This window comes from Astatotilapia calliptera, chromosome 2, assembly GCF_964374335.1.
Source record: "Astatotilapia calliptera chromosome 2, fAstCal68.1, whole genome shotgun sequence".
NCBI lineage: Eukaryota > Metazoa > Chordata > Actinopteri > Cichliformes > Cichlidae > Astatotilapia > Astatotilapia calliptera.
In genome coordinates, this window is record NC_137423.1 from 6,135,731 (window position 1) to 6,161,574 (window position 25,844).

Here is a 25,844-nt window from a genome sequence, read left to right on the forward strand (position 1 = left end):
TAGTTAGCTTAGCAGCAAAGCAGCATAGTGTGTCCCACTCTGTTGGTTGTGATGTGATGGTGTCAAGTGCAATACATATATTTTTTTTAGTTAGTGTCAGATTATTCACAACATAATGGTAAAGAATGCTGGTTGGAGGGCTCCCCTGTGAATTTTTGCCTAGGGCTCCAACAGACTCTAGAATAGCCACTACATGAATATATCAACAATAGGCATAACAACTCTGTGATATGCAGTACATTGGTATACATAGGGGTTGTTTTTATTCCCAAAACATAAAGGTGTAGATACACATCATTCCTGACAGTGGACCATGTATTCTCAGACCAACTGCATCACTGTGGTATCTCATGAATTCTACAATGCCATCAGCAGGTGTTCTTTGGGTTTTGCTAACCAGGCTGTCAAAAGGTATCCACAAACTATCTGTTGACTCATTTGCTTTGGCTCCTCCTGCTGATGACTCCTGGGGTTTATGGGAGTTTGCAGGACAGTTCTACACCTGTCAATCAAACCTAAGACAGAAGGTAAGCCATTTGTCCAAACTGGAATTAAATGGTCATGTGTTTTGAAAGTTCACACTGGCTAAACCTGGCTGAAAAGGCTAATGTTTAAGCCATGTGTGCTGGGTTAAAATTACTCCCAGCAGTTTTGGCTCTCCATTCATCGGCAGCTATGGATTAACTAAATTGTATGAGATAAGATGATGATATTCCAAGGGGAGTTATGGCTCAGACTGGTTTAACTTAGACACGTACGTGCCAATAAAAACTAAACCAGCTGGACATTGGCCTGAGGACACACCTTTAAATAATGCCCGACTCACACTTTACAATCTCATAACACTGCTCTGACAGAGGGCGAGTTGCGTAGTTGTGGCTGTCTTAAGTAAGCGGCGCCGCTGCAAGAGCAGCGCAGTTTTTGACGCTCCTGAATGTATCGGTGTTATGAGAGCCCTTTTGTAAGCTACATACCTCACTGGTAGTTCGCGTAGCAGGTGTGCGGGTTTCATAAGCGTTTAAACTGGCAGCAAAGTAAGGACGTAATAGCTTCTCTTCAGGCTGTATTTTTTTTTTCAAAAGACAACCCGCTGTCTGCTTGTGAGTTTGCACTGGCAGACACACAATGTTTCCAGCTAGCAGATACTCATGCCAAGGTACGTCAGCTAATAGCCGGTTAGCTAACACATTTCGAGCTTGCACTGTTTGACGTTAGATACCGCTGTTAGATTTCACCAGCATTTTTTTTACTCTAGCATTTAGTACGTAATTAAGTCGTGAATATGTTTTCCTTGTTGTTAAATGCATTTAGCAATTATTTTTAGAAATGCTAAACTTAGCATTAGCCCAAACAGCCTAGCACCATCTCCTGTGTTAGCGTAAAGCTAATAAGTAGGTTAAAGTTGAACTAGTAAATAGGTCAGTTGAAATGAGTCCTAGGCCTAAGAAACATTCACTGTTACGGCTTTTCAGAGGTTTAGGTACTTATTTTAAGGTCCCGTCATTGTTTTGAAACTTAACAAGCTATTTATTAACGGGAGACCGATGATAAATCGCAGTCTATCTTTGCAGCAGTTAAAGAGTAGCTCTGCAAGCTTGGCACTTAGAAGTGCAGCGGTTGCGCAGGGTAATTACTTCATGATCTAATTGTTGACGTGTTTTGTTTCACAAGTCCTATGACTACATAAGAGGACTAATGAACCTGCCTAAACCCATAGGCTTTGACTATTTGTGCTGGTTGGAAGTCTTTTAATTTGTGTCTTTTCTTTTTTAACCCACGCAGGCTGAAAGCAGTCAAGTTAGAACAGTATTTTTGTTCACGTTACCACCAGCCGAAACTGGTCTTGACTGGCAGCTGTTTTCTGTCTTGCAGCCCACAGATGTGCCAGGTTATTACAGAAAATAAAAACAGAGCATGCTACCCCTCAGCTCTACACAGCACTACACAGAAGGGCATGCTCTACAGTGTCAACACCCCGCATTACCACACACTACACCATCCATCCTCGAGATAAAGATCCAAGATGGGAAGGTAAGTAACTTTGTTATAAGTTAATTAAGAAGTTAGAATCATGTGATTAATTAATTATTTACATAATTATTTTTTAAACACCTTCTGCCCGCTGTATGGAGTCTGGTTTTTGCAAGAGTCACAGAATTGTGCCTGCCCCCAACCCCCAAGCTAAATGCTATTGAGTTATATGCTGATAAATCATTATTTTCAATCCATGTATTCAATACGTTCAATCCACTGTACCCTCATCCTACCTTTGACACAAATAAAGACTGAAATCCTGGGTAGAAATCTTTTGTACAGCTTTCAAATGAAACTGCATACATACTTGTCAAAATCCATTTTCAGCTTTTTCTCCTAGTGTGTTTCCGCATCGGCAATCAGTTTTAGAAGCGTTTTTTTTAATAGCCCTTTTCCACTAGTACCTACTAGAGATGGACCGATCCGATATTATGTATCGGTACTGATACTGACCTAAATTACTGGATCGGATATTGGAGAGAAATAAAAAATGTAATCCGATTCATTAAATATCATGAAAAGCACCTCACAAAACTTGCGACATGGCGTAACTCAACTCATAACCTTAGCACGTAGGAGCAGTATGCGTAACGTGATAGAGCGGCTGTGGCGTGCGTGACCTCTTGGCGGTCTGGTTGAGCATTTGCAGCTTCACTACCAAACCAGCATTTCATCTCAGAGAAAGTTATCCCAGAGAGAAGTAAAGCAAGTATGTAAGTTCATCTCTGAATGTTTGCAAAGCATTCCCACGTTAAGCTTAACAACCGATATATGGAGCGACTGCCTCTCCTCTCTCCCTCCCTCTTCTGTTGCTACTTCAATCATGAAACTGATCAATAATCGGCTGATCAGCTTTTCTGTCGCAACTCTCGTCTCTCTTGTTTGTTTTTGGCCCACTTTTTTTTCCACACTGCATCAAATTAAAGTTGATTACGTCGATTAAGCATCATGAGGTGGAGGGTGGGGGTGGTTCCCTATTATATTATATTATTTTATTTTATTTTATTTCTTTTTTGCTGGGAGTTGGCAACCCTATTAGTTAGGTTGCTTAATATTTCCGCTTAGTATCTTTTTAAAATACCAGGATAGGGAGGGTGGTGTAGGTTTAAGTTTATTAGATTGATCAGTATTGCTGAACTATGAAATATTTTGGGTGCAGTGTATTTTTTGCATACAGGTATAACAGAATAGCTTGAGTGTTTTGTTTGTTTGTTTTTTAACTTGAGTATGAAATTATACAAAATGCAGCAAGATATTTAAAAAAACAGTATTATTGATTAAAAAATACACTATATCGGATTCATATCGGTATCTGACATAAAAAAGTGGTATCGTGCCATCTCTAGTACCTACTGGAAACGGATTGGCTCAACTCGACTCAATTTTTAGACTTTTCAATTAGGTGGTACTCAGTTGTAATAGAAAACAACTGAAACCGCAGGTAGTGAAAAGGGGCTCTTCTTGTCATCAGTTTCTCTCAGCATTTCATCACACCTCTTGCACTCGTTCTTTCTGACACACACTTGAAAAGCAGTTTGGCAGACTTCAGTTAGGTTAATGATTTCATGGATTTTGTGGCACACTATATTTGTATATCTTCTAATTAGTTAAAGCAAATTTTCCAGAGGCAGCTGTATTTGAGGAATCATTGGAGTCTGGTGCTGAGTGCACAAAGTCTTAGTCACTGCATGCAGCAATCATAAAAAGAAATCAAGCTGAGTACTCTCAAAGAGAAATTGCAGTGTGGATTTGGTATGCTTGTCAACTCTTAAGCATGAATAAAACAATAAAATTATTTTTGTTTTTTGTGAAGTCTTATCGTTGTTCTAATGTCAATCCAAATTTAAAGTTCACTGTGTTCATTTATTGCCATTCAGTAAATAGTTTTGTTGCTTTTTTCACTTTTCGCGTTTTCTGTAGCTACATTGATTCCAAAAATTCTCAATTTTTGGTTTGGGGTGGCATTACTTTGGCTTTAACCAAAGTAAGACCATCTGGGCACACAGAGTTGCTGTTTTCATCCTAGATATTTAAAACTAGCTGAGTACTGAGCGGCGTTCTCTTCCACATGAGTAATCATTGGAGTCTGGTCTGAGTATCTCTTCCATATTTAATGTTCTTCATGCAGGTGTCGAAATGGAGAGGTTTGCAGATGAGGCAGATGTGGTGATAGTTGGTGGAGGTCCTGCTGGTCTTGCAGCAGCTATTCGTCTGAAACAGCTAGCCAACAAACATGAAAAGGAGCTGCGAGTGTGCCTTGTGGAGAAAGCCCCTCAGATTGGAGCACACACTCTGTCAGGAGCCTGTCTGGAGCCCAGTGCCCTTACTGAGCTCATTCCTGATTGGAAGGAGCGTGGGGTAGGTGACTTAAAAAACATGTGATTGATGTATAGATGTTTTGTAGATTGTGTAATGCATCTGACATGATTGCATGTAAGGAACGCTGTATTTAAAAAAGGCAACATATTGTGCATACTATCACATACAGTACTCTGCAGGTGTCGGGAGCCACCCCTTATTTCTTTATATTTTTCTAGGAAAACAGGAAATATGAGCAGCAGCTTATTAAATGTGCAAACATGGAAATACATGGAATACTGGAAAATACAGTATATGAGACAGAAACAGAATTTGTACAATTCTGTGAAGCTTGAAAAATTGTTTGGAATGTTAGAGTACAGTACAGGTATAAGAATGTAATTTTTGAATATTAGAAATTGTTATAATTATAATTGTTTTATTATATTGTTATTATAGTTTATATTATTAGAAATCCTTTGGAAGTCAAACCATCAATAATAATGTTTGTACTACAGGCACCATTGAACACACCGGTGACTGAAGATGTATTCAGCATTTTAACAGAGAAATACAGAATCCCTGTTCCCATACTGCCAGGTAAAAGCCGCTCGTATTAATTTTTAATAAAAATGTTATAACACTGTCTTATGCTATATGTCTCAATAGAGTACTGGCAAAGGGATATTTTAGTTAGGGTTACGTGGTTGAAGGCAGAAATTGGAATTGCACAAATTGGTAAATTCTGGGACTTTCTTGATTACACTCTATTTTCACCAAAAATCTTCATGTAGTCAATAACAGACTGATTCATTAATTGTATATTTGTGTATATTCATGTTCATAGATTCTTAATTTTTTTTTTTTTTTTTTTGTTATTTGTTTGTTTTTTGTTTGTTTTATACATGCTGCTTCATATAGAAATGTGAAAATATTTTTTTAATCAAGTATCCGGTCTTTAAGTCTGAAGTCATAAGCTGTTTCCGGGTCCAAACTCCACTTCAGGTCCCAAAGTCAAACAAGCACTGCATCATCACTGAGAGTTACAAATTATCTAAATTCTTTCATCTCTAATAAAATGACCAGTATGGCTGCTCTACCAGGTTTAACATGCAGGCATCCACAAAAACAGAATTGATGAAGTTGTGACAAATGCAATTGCATGACAGGATGCCGTAAATGGACCAAACTTCAGTCAGGGAAACAACTGAGATAATCCATCCACAATACGAGGTTAGTCATTAATATACTGCTGCATGGGCTGAGCTGTAATTCCATCGTAAGGTTTTAAAAACTGAGCTTTAAAATGTGCTGCAAATGAATATTGGCAATAACACCGAGAGACACCAACAGTGATCACTGACTTTTTTTAAGGGGCTTGTTTAGATTAAATAGAACAAGATACAAAGAATTAAAACATTATAAAAACACAACAGCCTTAATAAATGCAGAGTAGTTTGGACTCTGAAGCAGGGTTTATACGTCATCACTTAAAAACCAGATTATATCATTCCAAATCTTATATCTTTAGGGTGTCTACATGCCCTTTTACAATAAATGTAATAAAAGACCTTAAAAAGTATAATAAACTATACTCCTGATCTCTACCTGTTTAGAAGCGTTTTAAATGGTTTTGGGGCACGTCACTGCAGAAAGTTTCATGGTAGGCTCACGATGTGCATGAGCAAACTTGCCTAAAAGAAAACAATTGCACTATAAATATAAGGTGTGGTTCCAAAAGTCTAGCTGAGACAGTAGAATGGTTGGAACCCTAATGGTATGAGCCAGCCTGTTTGTTAGTCTTAAGGTTAAAGGTTAATTTTAAAGGGTCTTAAAATGGACTTTGACCAAAATATCTTCACAAAAAGACACAGAGGTTTACACTTGATATGGGGTTTTTTTTGTTTTGTTTTTTTTTATTTTGCACTGAGATTGTCAAGTCCAAAGACTCAAAAACCTGTAATTCAGCTTATTGATAAAACTCTGGAGAATCCAAGGTGCTCACTTAATCTGTGGATGAACTTTCTTACCGTTCGTAGGCCTGCCCATGCAAAATCATGGTAACTATATTGTCAGGATGGGGAACCTTGTGCGCTGGCTGGGGGAACAGGCTGAGGAGCTTGGTGTTGAGCTGTACCCTGGTTATGCTGCAGCTGAGGTAAGATGGTCTTTGATTTTTCATTGATGTACTATATGTCATTGGCATTCAAAACTTTGTGTGATTGATGTCTTGTTCACGAGACACGGTATCTGAATTACCAGTTGTAAGATATTTACGAAACTTGGTGAGTGCCTTGCTGATCTTGTTTATTCTCTTGAAATTGTTTTTTGGCTTCTATGAGGCTATCAAACTTAATTAAAACTTACTATTATTGCTTACACTACTGGTCTGGTTTTATGAGTTATAAAAGAATAACAAGAGACTGACATCACAAACCTTGTATGTCTTACTTTACATGATAGGCTTAAAGGTGGTAGGAATTTACAGAATTAGGAATGTATAGACATCCAGTTTTCAACCATCTTAATTAATTGAACATGTAGTGGTTAGTGCTCTCTCAATGTGTAAAGTGTTCATTGTTAACTCTGTTATGTTAAGGTTTTATTTCATGAAGATGGAAGTGTAAAAGGAATTGCCACCAATGATGTAGGCATTGCCAAGGATGGATCACCAAAGGTAATGTTCTGTGAAAAGTTCATTTAATAATACTGTTCCACTCTTGTCTTTGGTGTGTTAGCTTAATGAAAATTAGAACCTTTAGGGAGTTTCTTGTAATCTACACATGAATAGCTTTGATTTATCAGGTCTTTATGTTAAAGATATATAAAACAAACTGAACCATCAGGCATAAAAATATGCCGTTTCTTTATTTATACCTGGGGAAAAGGTCTGCAAAACAGTATAGAGCATTATATATGGTGTTTTTGTTTCATACGCTTCATGTAGAAAATCATATTTGGCTCTGAGAGTGTAGGGTTTGATCTATTTCAAGGGTTTTTTCCCCCCATTGTGCATCATTAGTGTCTACAAAAAAAGCAATTCAGTGTTTGTCACCAGGACAACCTAACTATTCTCTGTAATCTATTCAGTTACTTGTCTTTCATCTACGAATCCTCCTCCTCTCTTGCATCAGGATATTTTTGAGAGGGGAATGGAGCTCCATGCTAAAGTCACGTTGTTTGGTGAGGGCTGTCACGGCCACTTAGCCAAGCAGCTGTACAACAAATTCAACCTGCGTGAAAACTGTGAACCCCAAACCTATGCCATTGGCCTGAAGGAGGTAAATACCATACACTGTCTTTATCAGCTTAGTATTTCAAGACTGGATGACATTGTGGTTCTATAAACATAAATAAGAAGTCACTATAAGCTTCAGGCTTCATCGGGCTTGCTCTAAATGCTTAGTTTCAGGGTTTTTTTTTTCTTTTCTTGTCTGTTTATGATTCTCTTAATATGGTCATCACAGGAACATAGCACTGGCTCTAGCCACAAACCTTTTGTTTTCGAGACATTGTCAATCAGAATAAAGCCATTGTTATAGGTGGCTTCAGCTTGCAACAAAAGACGGAGTCCACTCAAGTTTACTGGGGTTTAACTGGTTTATTTACAAAGGAAAATGCAATGAGTTGTTTGATGTGTGTGCTTACCTGAGTGAATGGTGAGTCTGTGTCCATCAGCCTAGAAGTATCACTGCCATATTGAGGAGAGGTCACAGTCTAGGATACAATCAGTCCCTGACAATAAAAAGCTGGGCTAGGCCTCCTTAGCTCCACCTGGGGTCATATGACTTACAAAAGCAAACTGACAGGAGGATGATGACAGTTGACTTTAAAGGAAGAAGTGCTAAAACAGAAAATGGATGAACTGAGGCTCTTTACTAAGGCCTAGGATAAAATAAATAATTACCATTTTCAACTTTGAGTTATGCAGAGTTACTAAAGGTTATAATATGGCACTATAATACTAAAGGAATAATATAGTAAAGATACTTCACGATTTGTAACGTCTCATTTGTTTTTGATTTTGTGTCTTTTGTCGTTAGCTGTGGATGATTGATGAGAAGAAGTGGAGGCCAGGCAGAGTGGAGCATTCTGTGGGTTGGCCCCTGGACAGAAACACGTATGGAGGATCCTTTCTGTATCATCTAAATGAAGGAGAGCCTCTAGTGGCCTTGGGCTTTGTTGTGAGTGGTTTTGTGCACATTTTACCAATTCATACATGATAGCTGGATGCTCCATGCAGTAAAAAAATGTCAGGATTGTTTGAGCTTTTCAATAAAGGCTTTGGCATTTTACATTATTAGTTTTTATTATTCAGTCTGTAGAGTATGAATAAATAAAAGCAATTCATTCTCAACATTCATTCTTCCAACTAGATCATATGTGTTGTAGGATTACATATTATGTCTGTGTGCTGTATCTGATGTAGAGATAATTCGAAATTTAAATTGCGCATGTATCATGCTTTTAGCAATAAACTAAGAAAAAAAGGTCTCAAAGAAACCCTGATGTGATCACAGCTTCTGCACACATGCACTGAGACAGTTGATATCACTGGGTTTTGGGTTTTTTTTGCAAATTTTCTCCAACTCTGTCAGACTGGATTATGAAGCTCTCCACTGGTCATTAATTGAGTTCATTTTGCATTTCATTTTACCACCAAAAGACACACGCACACAGTCTCGCTTGAGGCTGATCTCATATTTTGTCCTGATTGCATGATGCCATTTTGAGTTGTTACCTGGATATTCAGAGCTACTGCCATGAATGCCAGGCAGGTTTCACATCTATGACCAATGCCTTTCATGTGCAGTCAGTGAATGTGGCCACACATTAAGCACAGAGGAGTCTGTTTCCATATTTGCCACTCTTTAAACTTTAGCCTCATCCTTCTTCAGACAACTCAACACAAGGTGACCTTGTGTTGTGTTATAGAGGACATTAGAAGTCCTGGTATTTTTTTGCTTCAATGTCCAATGTGAGCTTTCATACCCAAAAAACTTCCTCCCATAGTTTCACTCTGGAACTTTCAAAAAAGTTCAGTATAAGGTTCAGAGTGATCTGAACAGGTACAAAAATAAGTAGGGTCTCTATTTTAAGTTTAAATGATCTGGCAGGCATAGATTGGTGGAAGAAAATGTTTTCAGCCTGCATTTGTCTTCAATGATTATTATTATTATTTTTTCCGCTCAGTCTGTTGAAGTTACAATTTCTCTCACGTCAGGTCGGTCTAGACTACACTAATCCTTACCTGAGCCCATTCAGAGAGTTCCAACGCTGGAAGCACCATCCCTTTGTAGCTCCAACACTGGAGGGAGGCCAGAGGATTGCATATGGAGCCAGGGCCCTGAATGAGGGAGGATGTCAGGTATGTTTGTACTCTGCGTAATTGCATAATGAATTTCCAAAGAGTGAGTACAGCTCATCACAAGATGTGCATCACAACTTAGGTTTACTCTAAGGACTGTTTTAATCTATTAATTAAAGTCATGAGCAATCAAGAGTAAACAAATTAAAGTTGTTAACTCCATATTAACAGCAAACAACAACAAAGAATTGATTACAATATTGTGTGTTTGGTTATTAATTGTATAAAGCATTTGCATTTGTGAGTCTGTAAAGTGGTTGTCCTGATTTTTCTGTTTATGATTCCTTCCTGGTCAATTAGAATTTTAGTATTAGTGTATTTTAATAATAAAAGGTCTGAAAAGAGATCAGGTAATATCACTTGAGCTATCAGATATGGAGAGGACAAAAGTAGAATATTAATAATATAAACACAGCTTTTTAATTAGTAATAATTGTCATTTGTTTTCCATGGGGCAGGGGTTTTGAGCCACATGCAGCTCTTTTGTCCATTTTCCATGGCACCCTCTGGCTTTTAACATAAACACTAGATGGCTAAGTTGTTACCCTTGGTAACTGCCTTAACTGTGTGCGGACCAGTTGTGCTTAATGTGTTTAAAAAATGTTCAACATTACTATATTGACCAAGCATTACATTCTACTTGTACAAGTGCTGAACAAGGTGGAAAGTTAACACTGCTCTCTAATCCATATGGACAGCAAAAGTGATCACCTGGGGTGGCAAGAAAAAAAAAAAGTAAAAATATATATATAATATATAATATACTGCTCAGCCACTCCTCATTCACATAGACAGGAAAGCTGGGGCCTTTGCTCATCCCTGAGGGGGTTTTACATAAATAGAAGCCTGAATATTAATTAAGTCTTACTTTGTCATGGGCCAGAAATGTGTTTAGACATAGTGACACATTTTCCCAGGTTACATCTGATTAAATGGCCAAATTCAAAAAATCCAATTAAAAGTTTACTTAAAAGTAGAACAGAAGAAAGTTAAACATGAACTACTTCCTGTTTCTTTTCAGTCCATCCCAAAGTTGACTTTCCCTGGAGGACTGCTGATCGGCTGCAGCCCCGGTTTCATGAATGTGCCAAAGATCAAAGGCACCCACACAGCAATGAAGAGTGGCATGCTGGCTGCTGAAGCCATTTTCCCCAAACTCACAGCAGAGACTCTGGACTCGGAGACAGCAGGTACAGAGTTTAAGACCTAGCAATGGTCATGGTAGCTACAGCACCTGTATGTATTACATTTACTCAGTCATGGGATGTTGAGGATTCTACCTCTCTAAATCAAATTCTGAAACAACATAGGGGAGACCCTACAAACCTGGGTTGCACAAGATTGAATGGCAGGTAGCAATTCTGAAAGGTTGAAAAGGTCAGGCAATAAAGGCTTATGAGTTTTCAATACACAATGAGAAAACTTCTTTCCTAAGGGGGCATCATCTTTGTGCTCAAACTGAAGGTGCATCAATCAGGGAACTGCAGTATCAATAAAAATGTCAAGTGTAAGCAGTTTCAAGGGTCATAACTCGCTTTCTGAAAGGACAGAATTCATTGACAACGATTTATCACAGGTTCAACGTAACCAAAAGGGAAATAATATACACTTGCCTAAACAAAACCTTTGCATAGGCAACAAAATGGATCTCGTGAGTACAGTGCTTACTCAGTTAATAAAAGTTATGTTTCAAATCTTGTACTCTGGAAAGAAACATTTTTTTTAAATGGTTAGTTAACCAAATTGCTTTTTTACACCTAATGGTAGTGCCCATTTGAGATGGTTTCAGATTTACATGCAAGGGTTTGGTGTAACATTGTTTTTTCCACTTTCATTCATGTTCATTCAGCCTAAAGTCCTTAAATTTGTTATTGTTAACTATCATTTCTATTTTATTATTTCTCCTCATTAGGGCTTCATGTACCTGAGTATGCTGAGAACCTAAAGAATTCTTGGGTGTGGAAGGAGCTGTACGCAGTAAGAAATATTAGGCCATCATTCCACAATTACTTTGGCCTCTACGGTGGTATGATCTACACTGGCATTTTCTATTGGATCTTTAGAGGAAAAGAGCCTTGGACCTTAAAACACTGTGGTGAGTATTGCAGAACAGATTCTTTATTTTAGGGCTGCAGCAATTCATCGAGTAATTTGATAATAAAAAATTCTTGACACATTTTTTTGCTTAGATGCTTCGATTAACACGTGGCTCTGTAGCGCATCATTGTCACCATGAAAACGCGAGCGTTCTAAACAATTATAAGATCTCTTTTCAGCAGCACAGAAACTTTGCATCAAAGCATGGGGCAAACTTCAGATATGCTCGCTTTTCTTCATTTTAGCCACTACATTCTCCTTTAAAGGCGTAAAGACAAACACTCTTCGCTTGTCTTCTTCACACTTACACACAAGCACAAAAACACATGAACCTGAACACACAACAAATCTACCTCGTCAGAGAGTACTTGAGAGTATTTATATATATTTTTTCCATCCATCCATTCTTTTCCACAGGGGAGCTGGAGCTACCATAGGGTGAGAGGCAGTGCAATGTTTTAAAATTTTAAAACATTACAATTACTAAAATAGAAAACCAATGAGCAGTTCATTTAGAAAGACCTGTGCTTTTTCTCTTTTGAGTATTTATTATTGCTCATTAATAAGACAAAAGTATTTCTTATCCAATTATGTGATTAATTGATAGATTACTCAATCACTAAAATAATCGGTGGCTGCAGCTCTACTTTAACTCTTTGCCAGGCTGTAAAAAGTCTGTATTGCCAGTGACCTTGACTTAATGTGCAAAGATTGCAAAGTGGACTACTGTAGGTTTTCCACTGTGTTCAAGTTTGTTGCTGCAGAACGGCAGAAACCGCAAAATACCAGTGGTTTGTCTTTACCTGAGGTCTGAGGTTATCTTATCCTAGCGGATAAATCAGCATTTTGTGACCAACTCTGCAAAATCTTTCTCAGGTACTGATGCAAACCAGCTGAAACCAGCTAAGGAATGTACACCGATTGAGTACCCCAAGCCTGATGGCAAGATAAGCTTTGACCTGCTCTCCTCTGTGGCGTTGAGTGGGACCAACCATGAGGGGGACCAACCCCCACATCTTACCTTAAAAGATGACAGCATCCCGGTCGCCAGGAACTTGGGTATTTACGATGGACCCGAGCAACGTTTCTGCCCCGCAGGTAACGCCACTACAGTCCCTAAAGAGAATTGCAACATGTTTTCCACATAGTAAAGTAAGAAGGTGAAAACTGAGTTCTTGCATACATATCCACATCAAATTAAACAGGGCATGTTAACATTAGTAACACAGAAGCAATGTGCTTAGAGGACAGAGTTACATAATCTAATCATTGTAGTTTATTAAACATAATAGTCACCTTGACATTCAGTCTGTTCAGAAAAGCAAAGCAAACACTTGTACCTGAAAACTGGAACCAGCAATGATTTAGTTCTTTTATGTGTTAAATGGTCAATGCTTTATCAGAATTGCTCTCATTTAGTGTTCTCTTAAACCAGTTATGTGTAGTTGTTTCACCAAACATGGAGCACACATGTACTAGTTAGCATTGTTACCTCACTAGATTGAAACGTCCAGTTTGGTTGGGGGCTTTTGAGAGTTTTTATGTTCTCCTGTAAGTTTTTGTTGGTTTCGCTCCTGTTACATTAATTCAAAGATGATGTGATTGTCTCTCTGTTTTAGCCGTGCCTTTCACTTGACTTAAGCAAGCATAAGCTTCAGCCCCACTTATAACCTCTTCCTTTGAATTATTAACAATGGAGACCTCTAAATAAGGGATTCCGGCCCCTCTTTTACCCTCCAAGGAAGAGTCTCTCCTAATCAATAAAACATTGTTCTGAATTTATCACCTTTGTCTTAAAGTAAAACATCTCTATCCTGGTTTTACTAGTCTGAAAATTATGTAACTATTCCTGTGAGCATCCTACTCAATAGATCTTGAACACAGTTGAATACCTTTAGGAGATTTTGGACCGGTGAATTATGAAGCACTACCCACAATGATTAAAACAGCAAATGAAGCAAAGTCTGGTTGTACATCACTGCAATATAGTTCATGAGAGTTGTACATTCAATTCCAAGGCTCATTGAAGATGTTCTGATGGGTTAATGTCTTATTGAGAACTTAAGCTATTTTGACATATGCAGGCTTTAATGGCACAAATGTTGGGTGCAGTAAGCTCAGATATTAGGTGAATGCCTGTGTGGTATCACATTGCGGTGATGTGCAAAAGTAGCAGCTAATATTATGTCCTCTTGTTTGCTGCTTCTTACAATTTCTTTCCAGGAAACTTCCACACCTTAACCATAGGATTTAAAAAAAAAAAAAAAACACACCCAAGTTTACCAATTCCTTCTGCGTGCTACATGTGGAAAAAGGAGGCTGTCAAAAATCTTGTATCCTGATTTTCTTTTTCTTCCCCAAAAATATTTTAAGGTCATTTGCAAAAACTGACAGACTGTAAATTTCTATAGGTACCGTAGGTTTTGCATACACACCAGGCAATGTTGCAAGCAAGCTAAGTATTTTAAAAAAAGAGAGCGAGTTGAGGCCAGCATTCCTGGGTGTCTCTGTGGTAATGAGTAACATTTTCTTGTTTTTAAAAGCTTCAGCCTCCATTTAAAACCAAATCTCACAACAAATGTAATGACATTATTATCAGTAGGTTTAGGGTATGAGTGAGTTTGTTTAAGCCAGGTAGACAGGCTCAGGTTCTTTGTGTTTATCTCTATTTAAGTTACGCTAAACTCATTATTCTGTCTCTCAGACTGTGGCTCCATTTGAATTCTCTGGAAACTGAAACTTAATGATGTGAGGTCTACGAGAAGCAAAATGCAGCACAAGTTGAGACCCACAGACGCAAGCCCTAAAGAGCATGGGAGAAAGGCCAGCAGTTACATTAATACCCCTGAACACAGTGCAGCTTTAGGTCAGCAAGGTCCAAATGCTTTTTTTAATAGTTATGGGAATACCAGGGTTGGCTGGCGAAAAGCAGCAGAGAACTAACACAGCTTAAATCTATTACTTGCCTCCAACCTTACAGCCTATAAACTATCCTTGAGGTTGTTTTGTTTTTTTGTATTTTTTAATCACAACTATGTTTGGAGTATAATCAGTCAGCCTTACACTGTTCCATATAATAAGGCCACAAAATTTAAAATGTAGTTACAGAAGCACTGTTAGGTTTTGCCCTGCACTCATCATTACCAGTTTCAGGCTGTTGTTTGGAGGCTTAAATTATTATATTTACCGCAGCCTACATTCATCTGGGCACAAACACTCATTAACCATGATTAGTCTAACTAATTTTGCAAGCACGCATTAGGAATATGGTTTTTAAAAAAATCTACAACTTTACCATCACTATGTGCACCTTTGGTCTTTATCATCCACCCATCCATCATCTTCCACGTCTTCAGAGTAGAAGTGGGGCTGGAGTCTATCACTGGGCTTTATAGGGTTTGGTAATAGTTAGGTCTATGTGCTATTAAAATTAAAGCAGGGAGCAGTAATGTAACTAGGAGATGGGGAAAATTAGATGAAAAGCTGATTAAACTATCAACTTTTACTCTCATTATTTCATCTTGTTAACCTTTGTGGTAGAAACAAAACATTCTTTTAATGAGTGGGAAAAAAACGACCAATTTTAGCTAATGGTTCTTCCTACATTAAAAAGATTTATAATTTATGAAAACTTATGAAAATAAAAACCCGCAACATTAAGACATTTTGCCTGCAGGTGGGGCAACCATTAAAAGAAAGACCTGAAGCAGACATAATGACTTGACTATTTTCAGAAAGCAACTTTAAACTGACCCGTGAGTCATTCGTGCAAACTCAAGGGATGAACTTAAATGCCAAATAGTGTGCTCTTTGCTATCATCCAACTACACTTCCACAGTCCAAATGATGTATGCTGTAGGCTGCCGCCGTAGTGTAGATCAGTTACTCCCACACTCAACAATCCTTTCTTCTATCGCATTTGGGGTGACAAGATCTCCCCCTTTGACCTGTCGGCCTGGCTCCCCCTTGCCGTAGCACTCTGGATCCTCATATTTATCGCACTCATGTCTGGGGTGGGGGATCTAGGACTACTGGATACAGACACCCCCAGGTGGGAATCAAACTCCCACTCCCAAACCCAAGGCATGTAGTCTTATCACTACGCTATCCAGCTGCTACAATACCTAGCATAATGGATAATGGCTGGTCTTACTTAGGCTAAAATAAAAAAGGCATAAAAACAGTCTCACTGTAAAAACATACTGAACTAGTCATTGCCCATAAATAGTTTATAATTGACCTCATCACATTCACTGAATGGACATATTTTAGGAAAAGTCATAAAATATAAGTGTTGGTGTTTTATTTCAACTTTCACAAGATTTTTAAAATGCAAGGGGGTCTGTTCTAGCTAAAGCAGTTCTAGTGTTAAGAAATAGGAAATAATATGCAGACCTGAAAGACACATCTGGTCCTTCAGTTTATCCATGGACTGTTTGCTGAAGCCTTAGTAGAAGAAAAGGCTGAAAGAAAGAAAAATTAGTGGCAACCAGTCTTAATGATTGTCAATATATACAGGGGAGGTCAGGAGAGAGTACAACAGTGTCTAGAGCCATCTGTCACATTTGGGGATCCTTTCAAAACTGATGAAATTATGAATGCAGACATGTACTGTCAGATTTTGATCCTCCATCTGGAAAGAATGTAACAACGGCTTCTTTATTCAGAATGACAGTGATCCCAAACATGCTGTCAGAGGGGTAAAAGCAAGCACCTAGACAGAACACTATCAGTGCAGCAACCATAACAGAAACTATAAAAGGAAGAACTCCTCAGTATCCATGTAAGGATTTGATATAAAAAGTATCTCACATAGATAATCATGTCATTACGTCATTCAAGCAGCTTTTCTTCTGGGTCTGTTTTCTAACTCGTTTACTCTCTCACCCACACTCAGGTGTGTACGAGTATGTTCCCCTGGACACAGGTGATGGGATGAGGTTGCAGATTAATGCTCAGAACTGTGTCCACTGTAAGACCTGTGACATCAAGGACCCGAGCCAGAACATCAACTGGGTTGTGCCCGAGGGTGGTGGCGGACCAGCCTACAATGGAATGTGACCATCTTGGGTGTTTTTCTGCTTTTTGTGTTGAAAGATTACTTGAATATGGAAAATGTGCCTGAGTATATAGAGCTGAAGTAACTATGTAGTTATTTGAGGGTACAAAAAAGGACAAAGGATGTTTAAAAACTTGGTGTTAGAGAAATTGTTTTGCAAGGCCGTGTAAAACTGAAATCAGAATTTGCAGTTTTTGCTGCTTTGGAGGCATTTTAAAGTGTTTTGTTTTTAAGAAGTACTTGACCAATTGTAATAGTGTATATATGATCACCTCAGGTTCATATCAGCACTACTGGTGGTATATACAGTATTGTATATATTATGATAATGTCCCAGTACTAATAAAGAAACTTGACGGTTGTCCCTCTTGTTTTATTGACCTCAGTTTAAAAAATAAACACAAAAAACAACATAAATAAACACAAATGGATATCCTGCTTGTAGCCAAGAGCACTCTTAAAATTCCTACCATGGAATAACACACACACAAAATTGCTTTGCTAATCTTCAAACCACCTGGTTTTCCAGCACCGTGCAATTAGACCGATGTTCACGATATTCATTACAGTAAAGGCAGGTCCAAGCTTACAGACATTAAGAAATGTGCATGGTGTAAAAACATGAGAGGACCCATGAAATGAAAATACTGAACATTTTCACCTGGATACACTCCTTATCTGTGGGTACAGCTTCCACTGTAAATAATGACAGCCAATTGCATCATGAGGTCAGATAGTTTAGGCAAACATTTTGGCATAGATTTTCTTCTCTCTCTCTTTCTCCTCCTGGATTTTAAGATGGACTTTCTTCAATTCATTGGTGATTGCTGTGAAAAAGAAGAGATTTGAAATTTTATAGATTGGTTCTAGTTTCTATTAACATTTCCCCTCAAATATCCAGTTTTCAGAGCAAGTTTTAGTTCCCATACATCCACTTTTTGCCCGGCTAGTGAGTTTAAAAAGACAGCCTGCTCCTAAAGGCACAGAGAGAGCATGAAGCACACTGATAGCTCTTATCTTCTAGCCTGCAGCCAATGAACTGAAGCTTAACATATCAAAAGGGCTATGAAACACTGTCAAAAAGCTGCAGTTTTGCAGTGAGCCTGATGCACCCAGCACACTTAAACGTACATAGTGAGGATGTGGTTCCTTGAACACTCCCTCCTCCCTCTTACAGCATCCTATTTTCCTACTAGCTATGCAAAATCCAACCATTAAAGAAACTGATTCATTGGTGTGTTGTAGTTGACCTTTCAGGGGACCATACTTTTTCATTTTCTGCAAAAAGTCAAATTAAGAGGAACAGAAATCTTTTGGGGAAAAACTACTGTCTTTCTCCAGCAGGACTATGACCTCTTTGCTAAGTTTGAATAACACAAACATATATTGAAAAATAAAACAAACTTAGTGTCCCAAAAGTTCGATTCTGTTCATCCGGACGTAGCGTTTTCAGTGGGAGAAACGTTCCTGCTGCTACTACTGCACATTCACCCAATGTATATACTATATACTATAAATAAATAAATATAAATAAATATATATATATATATAAAATGTTCTTCCTCTACCCCCCATTTTTGCACATGTCGAGGAGCGTGTCAGGTTACATTTCACTGTGTGTTATACTTGTATAACTATGCATGTGACAAATAAAGAACCTTGAACCTTCTTCAGATTCAGCTGACTTGCAGGTTTCCCCAATCTTATAAACAGTACATTGCACAGTGACTGGAACTAGCCCACTGAATGAACAATGGGCTGTGAGGTCAGTTCCTTGATCACTAATATGCAAATTCCCATGACCACTGACCAACAACTACTGATCAAAAACCACTGATCATAAACTTGGTGTATTCTTGCTATGAGGACAAATCAAACCAAGACTTTAGTTAAAACAAAACCACTGCAGACCTTACCTTTATCCTCTGGAGCAGTTTCCTGAGCTTTCTTCAGATCAGACTATCGAGTTAGAAGCACAATAAAAATAATTAGTTAAAATCAGTTCTGCTAATTGATTTAAAATATTTTTAATGTTAATGCCAAATTGCGAAATGCTAAACTTCATATTTAATTTTCACTGCAATTGTTTACAGGAGAATCTACTAGATAACTGACATATAAAAGGCAGTGTGTTCATGTTGTGCTGCTGGGTTGTACAGTCTCTAACACAAGAGGCTGTTCTGTAGACATTACCATGGCTTTGTTATATTCCTTTAACCCCTGCCAGGCCTGAGCCCTGCGGAAAAGTGCCTTAGTGTTTCCTTCACTCAGCTCCAGAGCCTGTAAGACAAGAAAAATGATTCTTTGGATGATTTGATAAAATTTTAAGGTCACATTTCACAGAATCTAAAAGATTTCCACATGATTTTTTGAAGTAGACAGAAATAAAACATCAAAGAGACTAAATAGACACTTTTTTCCCTAAAATGCATGTAATCTACAAGGAATATATAATCGGTTTGACAAATTCTTTTATTTCCTTTGTAACTCCAGACTGATGACAAGTCCCAAAGTTTGTTAAAGGTGCTGGTAGACAGATTTTAGCCTCTGTAGACAGAATCAGGCTAAGCACTCGTGGGTGCTATCTTCAGCAACAAAAACTGGGTACTGATTGATATCTTAGGTAAGAGGACATAAGCTTAGCATGTGAAGCCTGATAAGTTCACCAGCGGTAAACCCTAACAGCCACACAGGAGCACTCGGCTGAATCTGTGATATGTGCTACAGTCTGCTTTGTTCCAGCTCATGTCACCTGATTGCAGCTGTCCAGAGCTTCCTGCCACAGCTGCATCTTCAGTTTGCAGGCTGCTGTGTTGAGATAGCAGCTGAGGGCTGTGGGCTCCAGCTTCTTCTGTGCCTCCTCTTCCACTTGTTCCCCACACACCTTCAAGTACCTATGAACATAAAAAGATCATTTGTTAGCTTTTGGAATTATTCTTTGCTACCGTTTCCTTTGTTTGAAAATCAGGCTTATACACCACAAAAGTCCTCACAGAGCACTTTGACAGATGAAAATCATCTCTGGGTTACTGGGAGTAATATTTAATTCCTGTGGAATATCTTTTCAAAGTGACTTCTCTTTAAGTCAAGGTGATTATGACTGCAAGTAAATCAAAACCACCTTACCTGAAAGCTTTACTATATTTTTGGACCGCGCCTTTCCAGTCTTGAGACTTAAAAAGGTTGTTTCCAATATTCTTCACATCTTCAGCAACAGACAGAACTTTCTCCATCTGAAAAGAAGCACAGGCCAAAGTGAAACTGGAACCTTTGATCTTAATTTGCAGTTTTTGCCATCATTCCTCTTGCTTATGTAAGAACAAGGAGAAGGAGACATTGCTAACATTACAAACACAAAGTCTAACCTCCAGAATTTCTAAACTACTTTATTTCAAAGTAAAATTGATAACATTGATAACATGCACAACAATGACCTCAGTAATAATCTGACTCATTATTACTGGGAACACTTTTCCCCCTGCTTCCATTATTTACCAGACTAAATGTGACCTTGTGATAGAGCTGGGCGATAGAACGATAACGATATGTATCGCGATATAACTTTTACTCGATAGAGAAATTAAGCTATCGCGATAGACCTCGCCGCTCTTGTCGTCTTAAAAAAAAAAAAAAGGTCAGCGATCCAAATTCAGTAGCGCAGAGCCGAACCAATCACAGCCGCAGCGTCACGTCGCGTGACTTGTTACGTACAGCACAAGTGCCAAGCCGCACGTGTGTTTGTTTGGGAAGCAGCCAGCGGGTAATGGAGCCAGCGCGTAATGGAGGAAATGAGTGTGCCGACTAGAAAAATCAACCGAGCGTGACCGAAGAGAAAACAGATGATGGTTCCAACGCCGGAGAGATTGTCGAACGGGAGAGCCATAGAAGTTCCGTAGTGTGAAGGTATTTCGGCTATTTCAAGTCTGACAAAAAACAGAGTAGCATGCACTGTAAATTGTGCCGAAAGCAAGTCTGGAAATACAATAAACTGGTGCATGCGTCACACTGTGCGCCACGTTATTGTTTTGGTGAAATGAATTTCTACAATACTGTTAATTCTACTCTCTGCAGTGTTTAAATGCTTACATATACACACAGTTACTGTCCCTCCGCACATACGACTCGGTTCTGCTTCTATGCCCCAGCTTTGTTTACTTTTTCCCACCGAGGCTTCTAGACTTCTGATTGGCCAACATTTCTGCACGGTTAGGAATCTAGCGCCACCTGCTGCTTTGGCATGTTCATAGCAGCGTTTTCCTTCATTTCTGCCTTTATGTGTGGACGGGATTATTTTTTAAAACGAGAACGGAAAATCTCAGTTTTCAAAAATACCCGTGTACGTGTGGACGTAGCCTCAGTCTCTGACTGGAAGCGCTAATTCGTCATTCGGCTTTTGTCAGACTAAAGTAACTGTTAAAACTGTTTGAAAAGCTCAGCTATACAACAAGGAGAGATTGAGAATTTCCTTTTAGTTCTCAGTTTATTTGATATTGACAAAAGTTAGTCAATTTTGTCTGTTCTTCTGTAAAACAAACTAAGATTTATTTTTAGAATTAATACTTTATTTCTAAGTGGAATTGACAATTTAGTAGTCTGTTTCATTTGTTCTATTTTGAAACTTAGACGCTTTAGCGGCTGCCTTTTGTGTAGTTTGCAATATTTGCCTTTATTTATCTGAAAAAGTCTCATGTTCCTTAAGTACATCTACCCTGTTGAACTTATTATGGGAAATAAATATTTAAAAACAAGCTGCTGATAATTTCACATTTTACTTGTGAGCAACGGCACATTTAAATCTTACAAATATAGTTATTTGGCTTATATCGTGATAGATATCGTTATCGCCTGAAATGGAAAAAAACATATCGTGATATGAAAAAATCTCATATCGCCCAGCTCTACCTTGTGATATAGATTTTTTTTTAATCCACACTCTCATTTGGCTTTGGATGAGCCAGCAAACAAGCATATTAAAAAAAATGCCACAGTGCTCCTTGCAGAGCAGTTATCTGCCAACCTGAGTCCTTGAAGATCAAAGACAGCGCTGATACTTACATCTTTAAAGTCGATGTCGGAGTCCTCGGGGAAGTCTGGGTGGGCATCTGTTCCATCACTTGGTGCAGCGCCCCAGCTGTCCCCATCCTTATGCTCACCACAGTCGGCTATGATACATGGCTGCAAATGCATGTTAGCAGAAACTTTAAGATAGCTTAACAGACCAAATGTGTTTCGGACTTAACACGAAAGAAAAATAATGAGCAGATTGGTATCATTAACTTCTAAGAGCAGGTGTTATCTTGGTTAAATAGTAAATGTCAGTAAAGACTCATTTACCTTCACAGGGGCATCATCTGTAGTATCAATGCACTCCAGCATTTTTACCACTCCGATCCCTTTCAACACTTGTCCAAAGACCACATGCTTTCCGTCTAAGTGTGGCGTGGGGACAGTTGTGATGAAGAACTGCGAGCCGTTGGTGTTTGGCCCTGCGTTAGCCATGCTCAGAAGACCCACTTTGCTATGCTACATGGAGAAAGAAAATAGGTTGGATAAAGCAGCTGGAACATCAAACATGAGCCATAAACATAGCCATCGTTTCTGAGTAACTTTGAATTTCTTTGCTTTGCTTCAGTAGATAATGAAGGCAAAAGAAAGACAAGAAGCACTAAGGGAACAAATATCCAAGCCAAGCATTGCATTTTTAAAATGATAAAACTTCACAAATCAACGTGGCGCATGAGGAAATTCAGCTAACTTTTTAAAATCGCCAGATGTAGAATCATAAGCCATTCTCACACATGAGCATCCGACAATTTCAAGAGAATCAGGTTCGGATTATTTTCACTGTTCTCCTTTCTCACGTGTGGCACGAGGAGGGGTTAAAGCAGGCCGGAAACGATCTGGAACGGCATTTCGGCACCTTCGCTTCACAAGTAATTAAACCTGCATTACTGTTGGCATTACTGCTGAATGAGGTCATTTTTCATGTGCTGTAGCCTGACGTTACTTCACTTGCTCAAACATAACGACATCCCACATAGCCCTTACATCCCCTGTGATGCATGCATGAAGTAGATGTAAATAAAAATAAATAAATAAAACTGCAGTCACTATTCAACATCTAATTAGCTACAAGAGACGAGAAATATAAAGTAACATTTAGATGTTTTTAGGTGGGAGGTCATTACGAGTACACAAAGTGTTTCTGTGATCTCATCTGTGATTTCCCAGGAAGAGAAAAAATGTTTATGTGGAACACTCAGAGATGTGTAAAGATGTAAAACGAGAGAGCAGGAGGGGAAGATAAGATTATTTTTAAAGGTAAGAATTGTTCAACAAGTTGGAAATTTGATCTATTACATGTGACCTCCTAGAGCTTTTAAATCAGATATGGGATCTATACATCATGTGTTGCTCAACCATGTTTTTTTTTTTTAAAGTCTTGCAAAACAAGCTAACTTTGTGTTATTCAAATTGCATAAAAATACTGCACTGGGCAGTTTGCCACAATGTGGTGAAGTTTACAGTAATACATGTTATGTCACAATGGTACGGGTTAAGTTACACTAAAGGTAGCGGATATTAATTTACATTTAAGCTAGAGATGCTGATTAAATCCAGTCAATGAATTTTACCTTTTCTACCAGCTTTATACTATGTATAAAGCAACATTTACTTATGTCTTGCTGAATTCAGGTGGCTAAATGCCAGGAAATAGTGCGCAGGAGGCAACACACACTCAACACACTCAAGGACAGCTTTTACAACAGGGCAATAGCCCTGATCAATGCAAAAAATAATTATATTTATAACAAGGTGCAATAATAATTAATGTGCAATAATAACAGTGTGCAATACAAATACACTTATTCTTCTTTTTTATTACTAAGTTATTATACTGTGTTGTGTTGTTTGTGTTGCGTTGTGATGTGTCGTATCGTGTCGTGTTGTGTTACATGTAGTGCCGATGTAGGACAGTTTTCCAATTTCATTGTACTACTGTACTATATATGAGTGTGCAATGACAATAAAGAGTTATCTTATCTTATGTCTATTTGTCCTTTGCTGTAATCCAACATTGCACATACTCTGTAACTGAGAGCTGGCAGGTTAAAGACTGGATAATGTTCTCTCATGCACTTCTGTTGGGCAAGTCCTAGAAAAGTTTGGAGCTGCAGTGCATGTGTGAAAATGGCTACAAATTTGCAGTCCTGGTGACAGGTCGTGTACCTTGTAGTGGAAGTTTTCATCCTCAAACTTCTCCCCATAGATGCTTTCACCCCCTGTGCCATTATGGTTTGAGAAGTCGCCTCCTTGGATCATAAACTTCTTGATGACTGGCAAGAATAAATTTACAGCCACATTACTTTTCCTATAATAAACAAACTTAATATTAACACTGTTCCAGGCTTCTTATTATTAAAATTGAACTCTCAAGGGCTCAACAATCCCAAAAGAATCCAGGTACTTACTCTGCATATTAAATGCTTTGTCGCACAACTATTAACTGAGATCATTTGTGTGAGCAAAAAACAATTCATTTACACTTTGTGTAAATTTGTAAACTGTAGGCATTAACATTATATATTTATTATCTCTTACTTGTCTATATTAAATTTAGCCATGCAAGCAGTATTATTTAAACTCAGTTTAAAAAAAAAAAAAAAAAGTACTCATAGACCTAGTTTCCAAGCCACTGATTATGCCATGACTTGGGATTTTCTCCTAGGAAATGTACTGAATATTCAATAAACGATATATTCTCCAAATGCTTCGCTACCCTGGATGTCCTTTCAACTACTCAGCTATTCATCTTCAAACTCTCCTTCCAAAGTTAAGAAGTCTATTTACTTCTATGAAACGGGCATCCTTTGAAGTGCAGTGGTTTCCCAGTCGATTTGCCAGTGCCCTTTTCTCCAGTGCACAGAGCCCGGAAGTTTTCAGCGGTCTTTGGGGTTATGTCAGCAAACAGCTCGAGAACAATTCGGCCAGCTGAGGACAGAAAGCAGCTCGGTTTAATCAGTTACAACACCAATGATATTAATCTGGACTATGTTATCAAGCGTCAGTTTCTATATTGAAAAATCATCATTGTTTAGGTAAATTGAAATAATAAGATTGAAAACATTTTAAGTGACCCAAACTTATAATTATAATACAATAGACTGTGTACTCGTTCCTCTTTTAACCTTTCATGTTTCACTTATAAGAATATGGTAACACTCGACAAAAGCACACGTGGTGCATACACTCACAAAACTGGCTCACAAAACGTTTTAGTTTGCCTTAATGCTCTTAAATGGACAAACACGTGTAATTTACAGCTTGGTTTATTTCTAGTTGATAGCGTCTTTGGCATGTGGTATATAAATCAGTTTCTAGAAGTCACTAGAACGTGCCAGGATGGTGCTAAGCTAACAAAGCTAAGGCTTAAAGTGGCGCAAATAGATGTTAAACAACAGTCGATTTCAGATGTCCTGACCTCTCTCCCCATCAATGTCTACGTCCAAGAAGACGCGGGGGTTTGCTGGGTTTGAAGGCTTGTCGGATGGTGTTGGGTAAGACATGTTTTAATAAAAATCAACACTAAGTCTAGCGATGCTAGCTAAATCCGACCGGTGCACTGGAGCAGGTTGCACGGGATGAATGGGAAAGACTTACGACTTCCGATTACTAAATTCAAAATAAAAGCCGGCTGATTACGGTCTATGTTAACAGTATACTCTCACTTAATTTCTAGTGACTCTCACGCGGTTTTAAAAACAAACAGTGTTTATGTAATTATGACTGGCAAAACAAAAATAACAGATACAAAATAATAGATACAAAGGTAGAAGTAGAACAGAAGATCAGTGAGTATGACTGTACGCGTATTCCGGTTGCGATTTCCAAAGTAAAACACCAAAAAGACGAGATCACCGGTCTCCGCTGTTGTGTGTTGTGCTGCACATGGATTCAGCACTCAGAGATAAAAGTATACATGTGTAG

The 25,844-nt window shown here is 38.4% G+C and overlaps 2 protein-coding genes across 2 annotated transcripts; one reads left to right on the forward strand and one right to left on the reverse strand.

Annotated features, from left to right (window-relative positions):
• The first annotated feature begins 778 nt into the window (after positions 1-778).
• On the forward strand, positions 779-17,217 carry etfdh (electron transfer flavoprotein dehydrogenase). Its single transcript, XM_026182808.2, has 13 exons — positions 779-1,156; positions 1,873-2,031; positions 4,163-4,392; positions 4,851-4,932; positions 6,372-6,490; positions 6,932-7,009; positions 7,467-7,613; positions 8,376-8,516; positions 9,557-9,700; positions 10,722-10,890; positions 11,613-11,795; positions 12,674-12,895; positions 16,695-17,217. Exons 1-13 carry the CDS (start codon positions 1,126-1,128, stop codon positions 16,856-16,858), a joined length of 1,869 nt encoding a protein of 622 aa, XP_026038593.2. The 5' UTR covers positions 779-1,125; the 3' UTR covers positions 16,859-17,217.
• Positions 17,214-25,516, reverse strand: ppid (peptidylprolyl isomerase D). Its single transcript, XM_026182818.2, has 10 exons — positions 25,339-25,516; positions 24,708-24,848; positions 24,087-24,193; positions 22,191-22,379; positions 21,912-22,031; positions 19,983-20,089; positions 19,609-19,750; positions 19,050-19,136; positions 18,773-18,815; positions 17,214-17,683 (listed from the first exon to the last, which is right to left on the reverse strand). The coding sequence occupies exons 1-10, from the start codon at positions 25,421-25,423 to the stop codon at positions 17,595-17,597; spliced, it is 1,110 nt and encodes a 369-aa protein (XP_026038603.1). The 5' UTR covers positions 25,424-25,516; the 3' UTR covers positions 17,214-17,594.
• Between the last annotated feature and the right edge of the window lie 328 nt (positions 25,517-25,844).

Excerpts from the sequence above, each read along its gene's own strand:
- ppid (XM_026182818.2), bottom strand. The coding sequence starts at position 25,423 with ATGTCTTACCCAACACCATCCGACAAGCCTTCAAACCCAGCAAACCCC. Across the intron at positions 24,849-25,338 it reads AGACATTGATGGGGAGAGAG|CTGGCCGAATTGTTCTCGAG; the intron begins GTCAGGACATCT and ends TTCTGTCCTCAG. Across the intron at positions 18,816-19,049 it reads AGGAATATAACAAAGCCATG|TCTGATCTGAAGAAAGCTCA; the intron begins GTAATGTCTACA and ends CTAACTCGATAG.
- etfdh (XM_026182808.2), top strand. The coding sequence starts at position 1,126 with ATGTTTCCAGCTAGCAGATACTCATGCCAAG. Across the intron at positions 7,010-7,466 it reads CCAAGGATGGATCACCAAAG|GATATTTTTGAGAGGGGAAT; the intron begins GTAATGTTCTGT and ends CTCTTGCATCAG. Across the intron at positions 7,614-8,375 it reads ATGCCATTGGCCTGAAGGAG|CTGTGGATGATTGATGAGAA; the intron begins GTAAATACCATA and ends TTTTGTCGTTAG.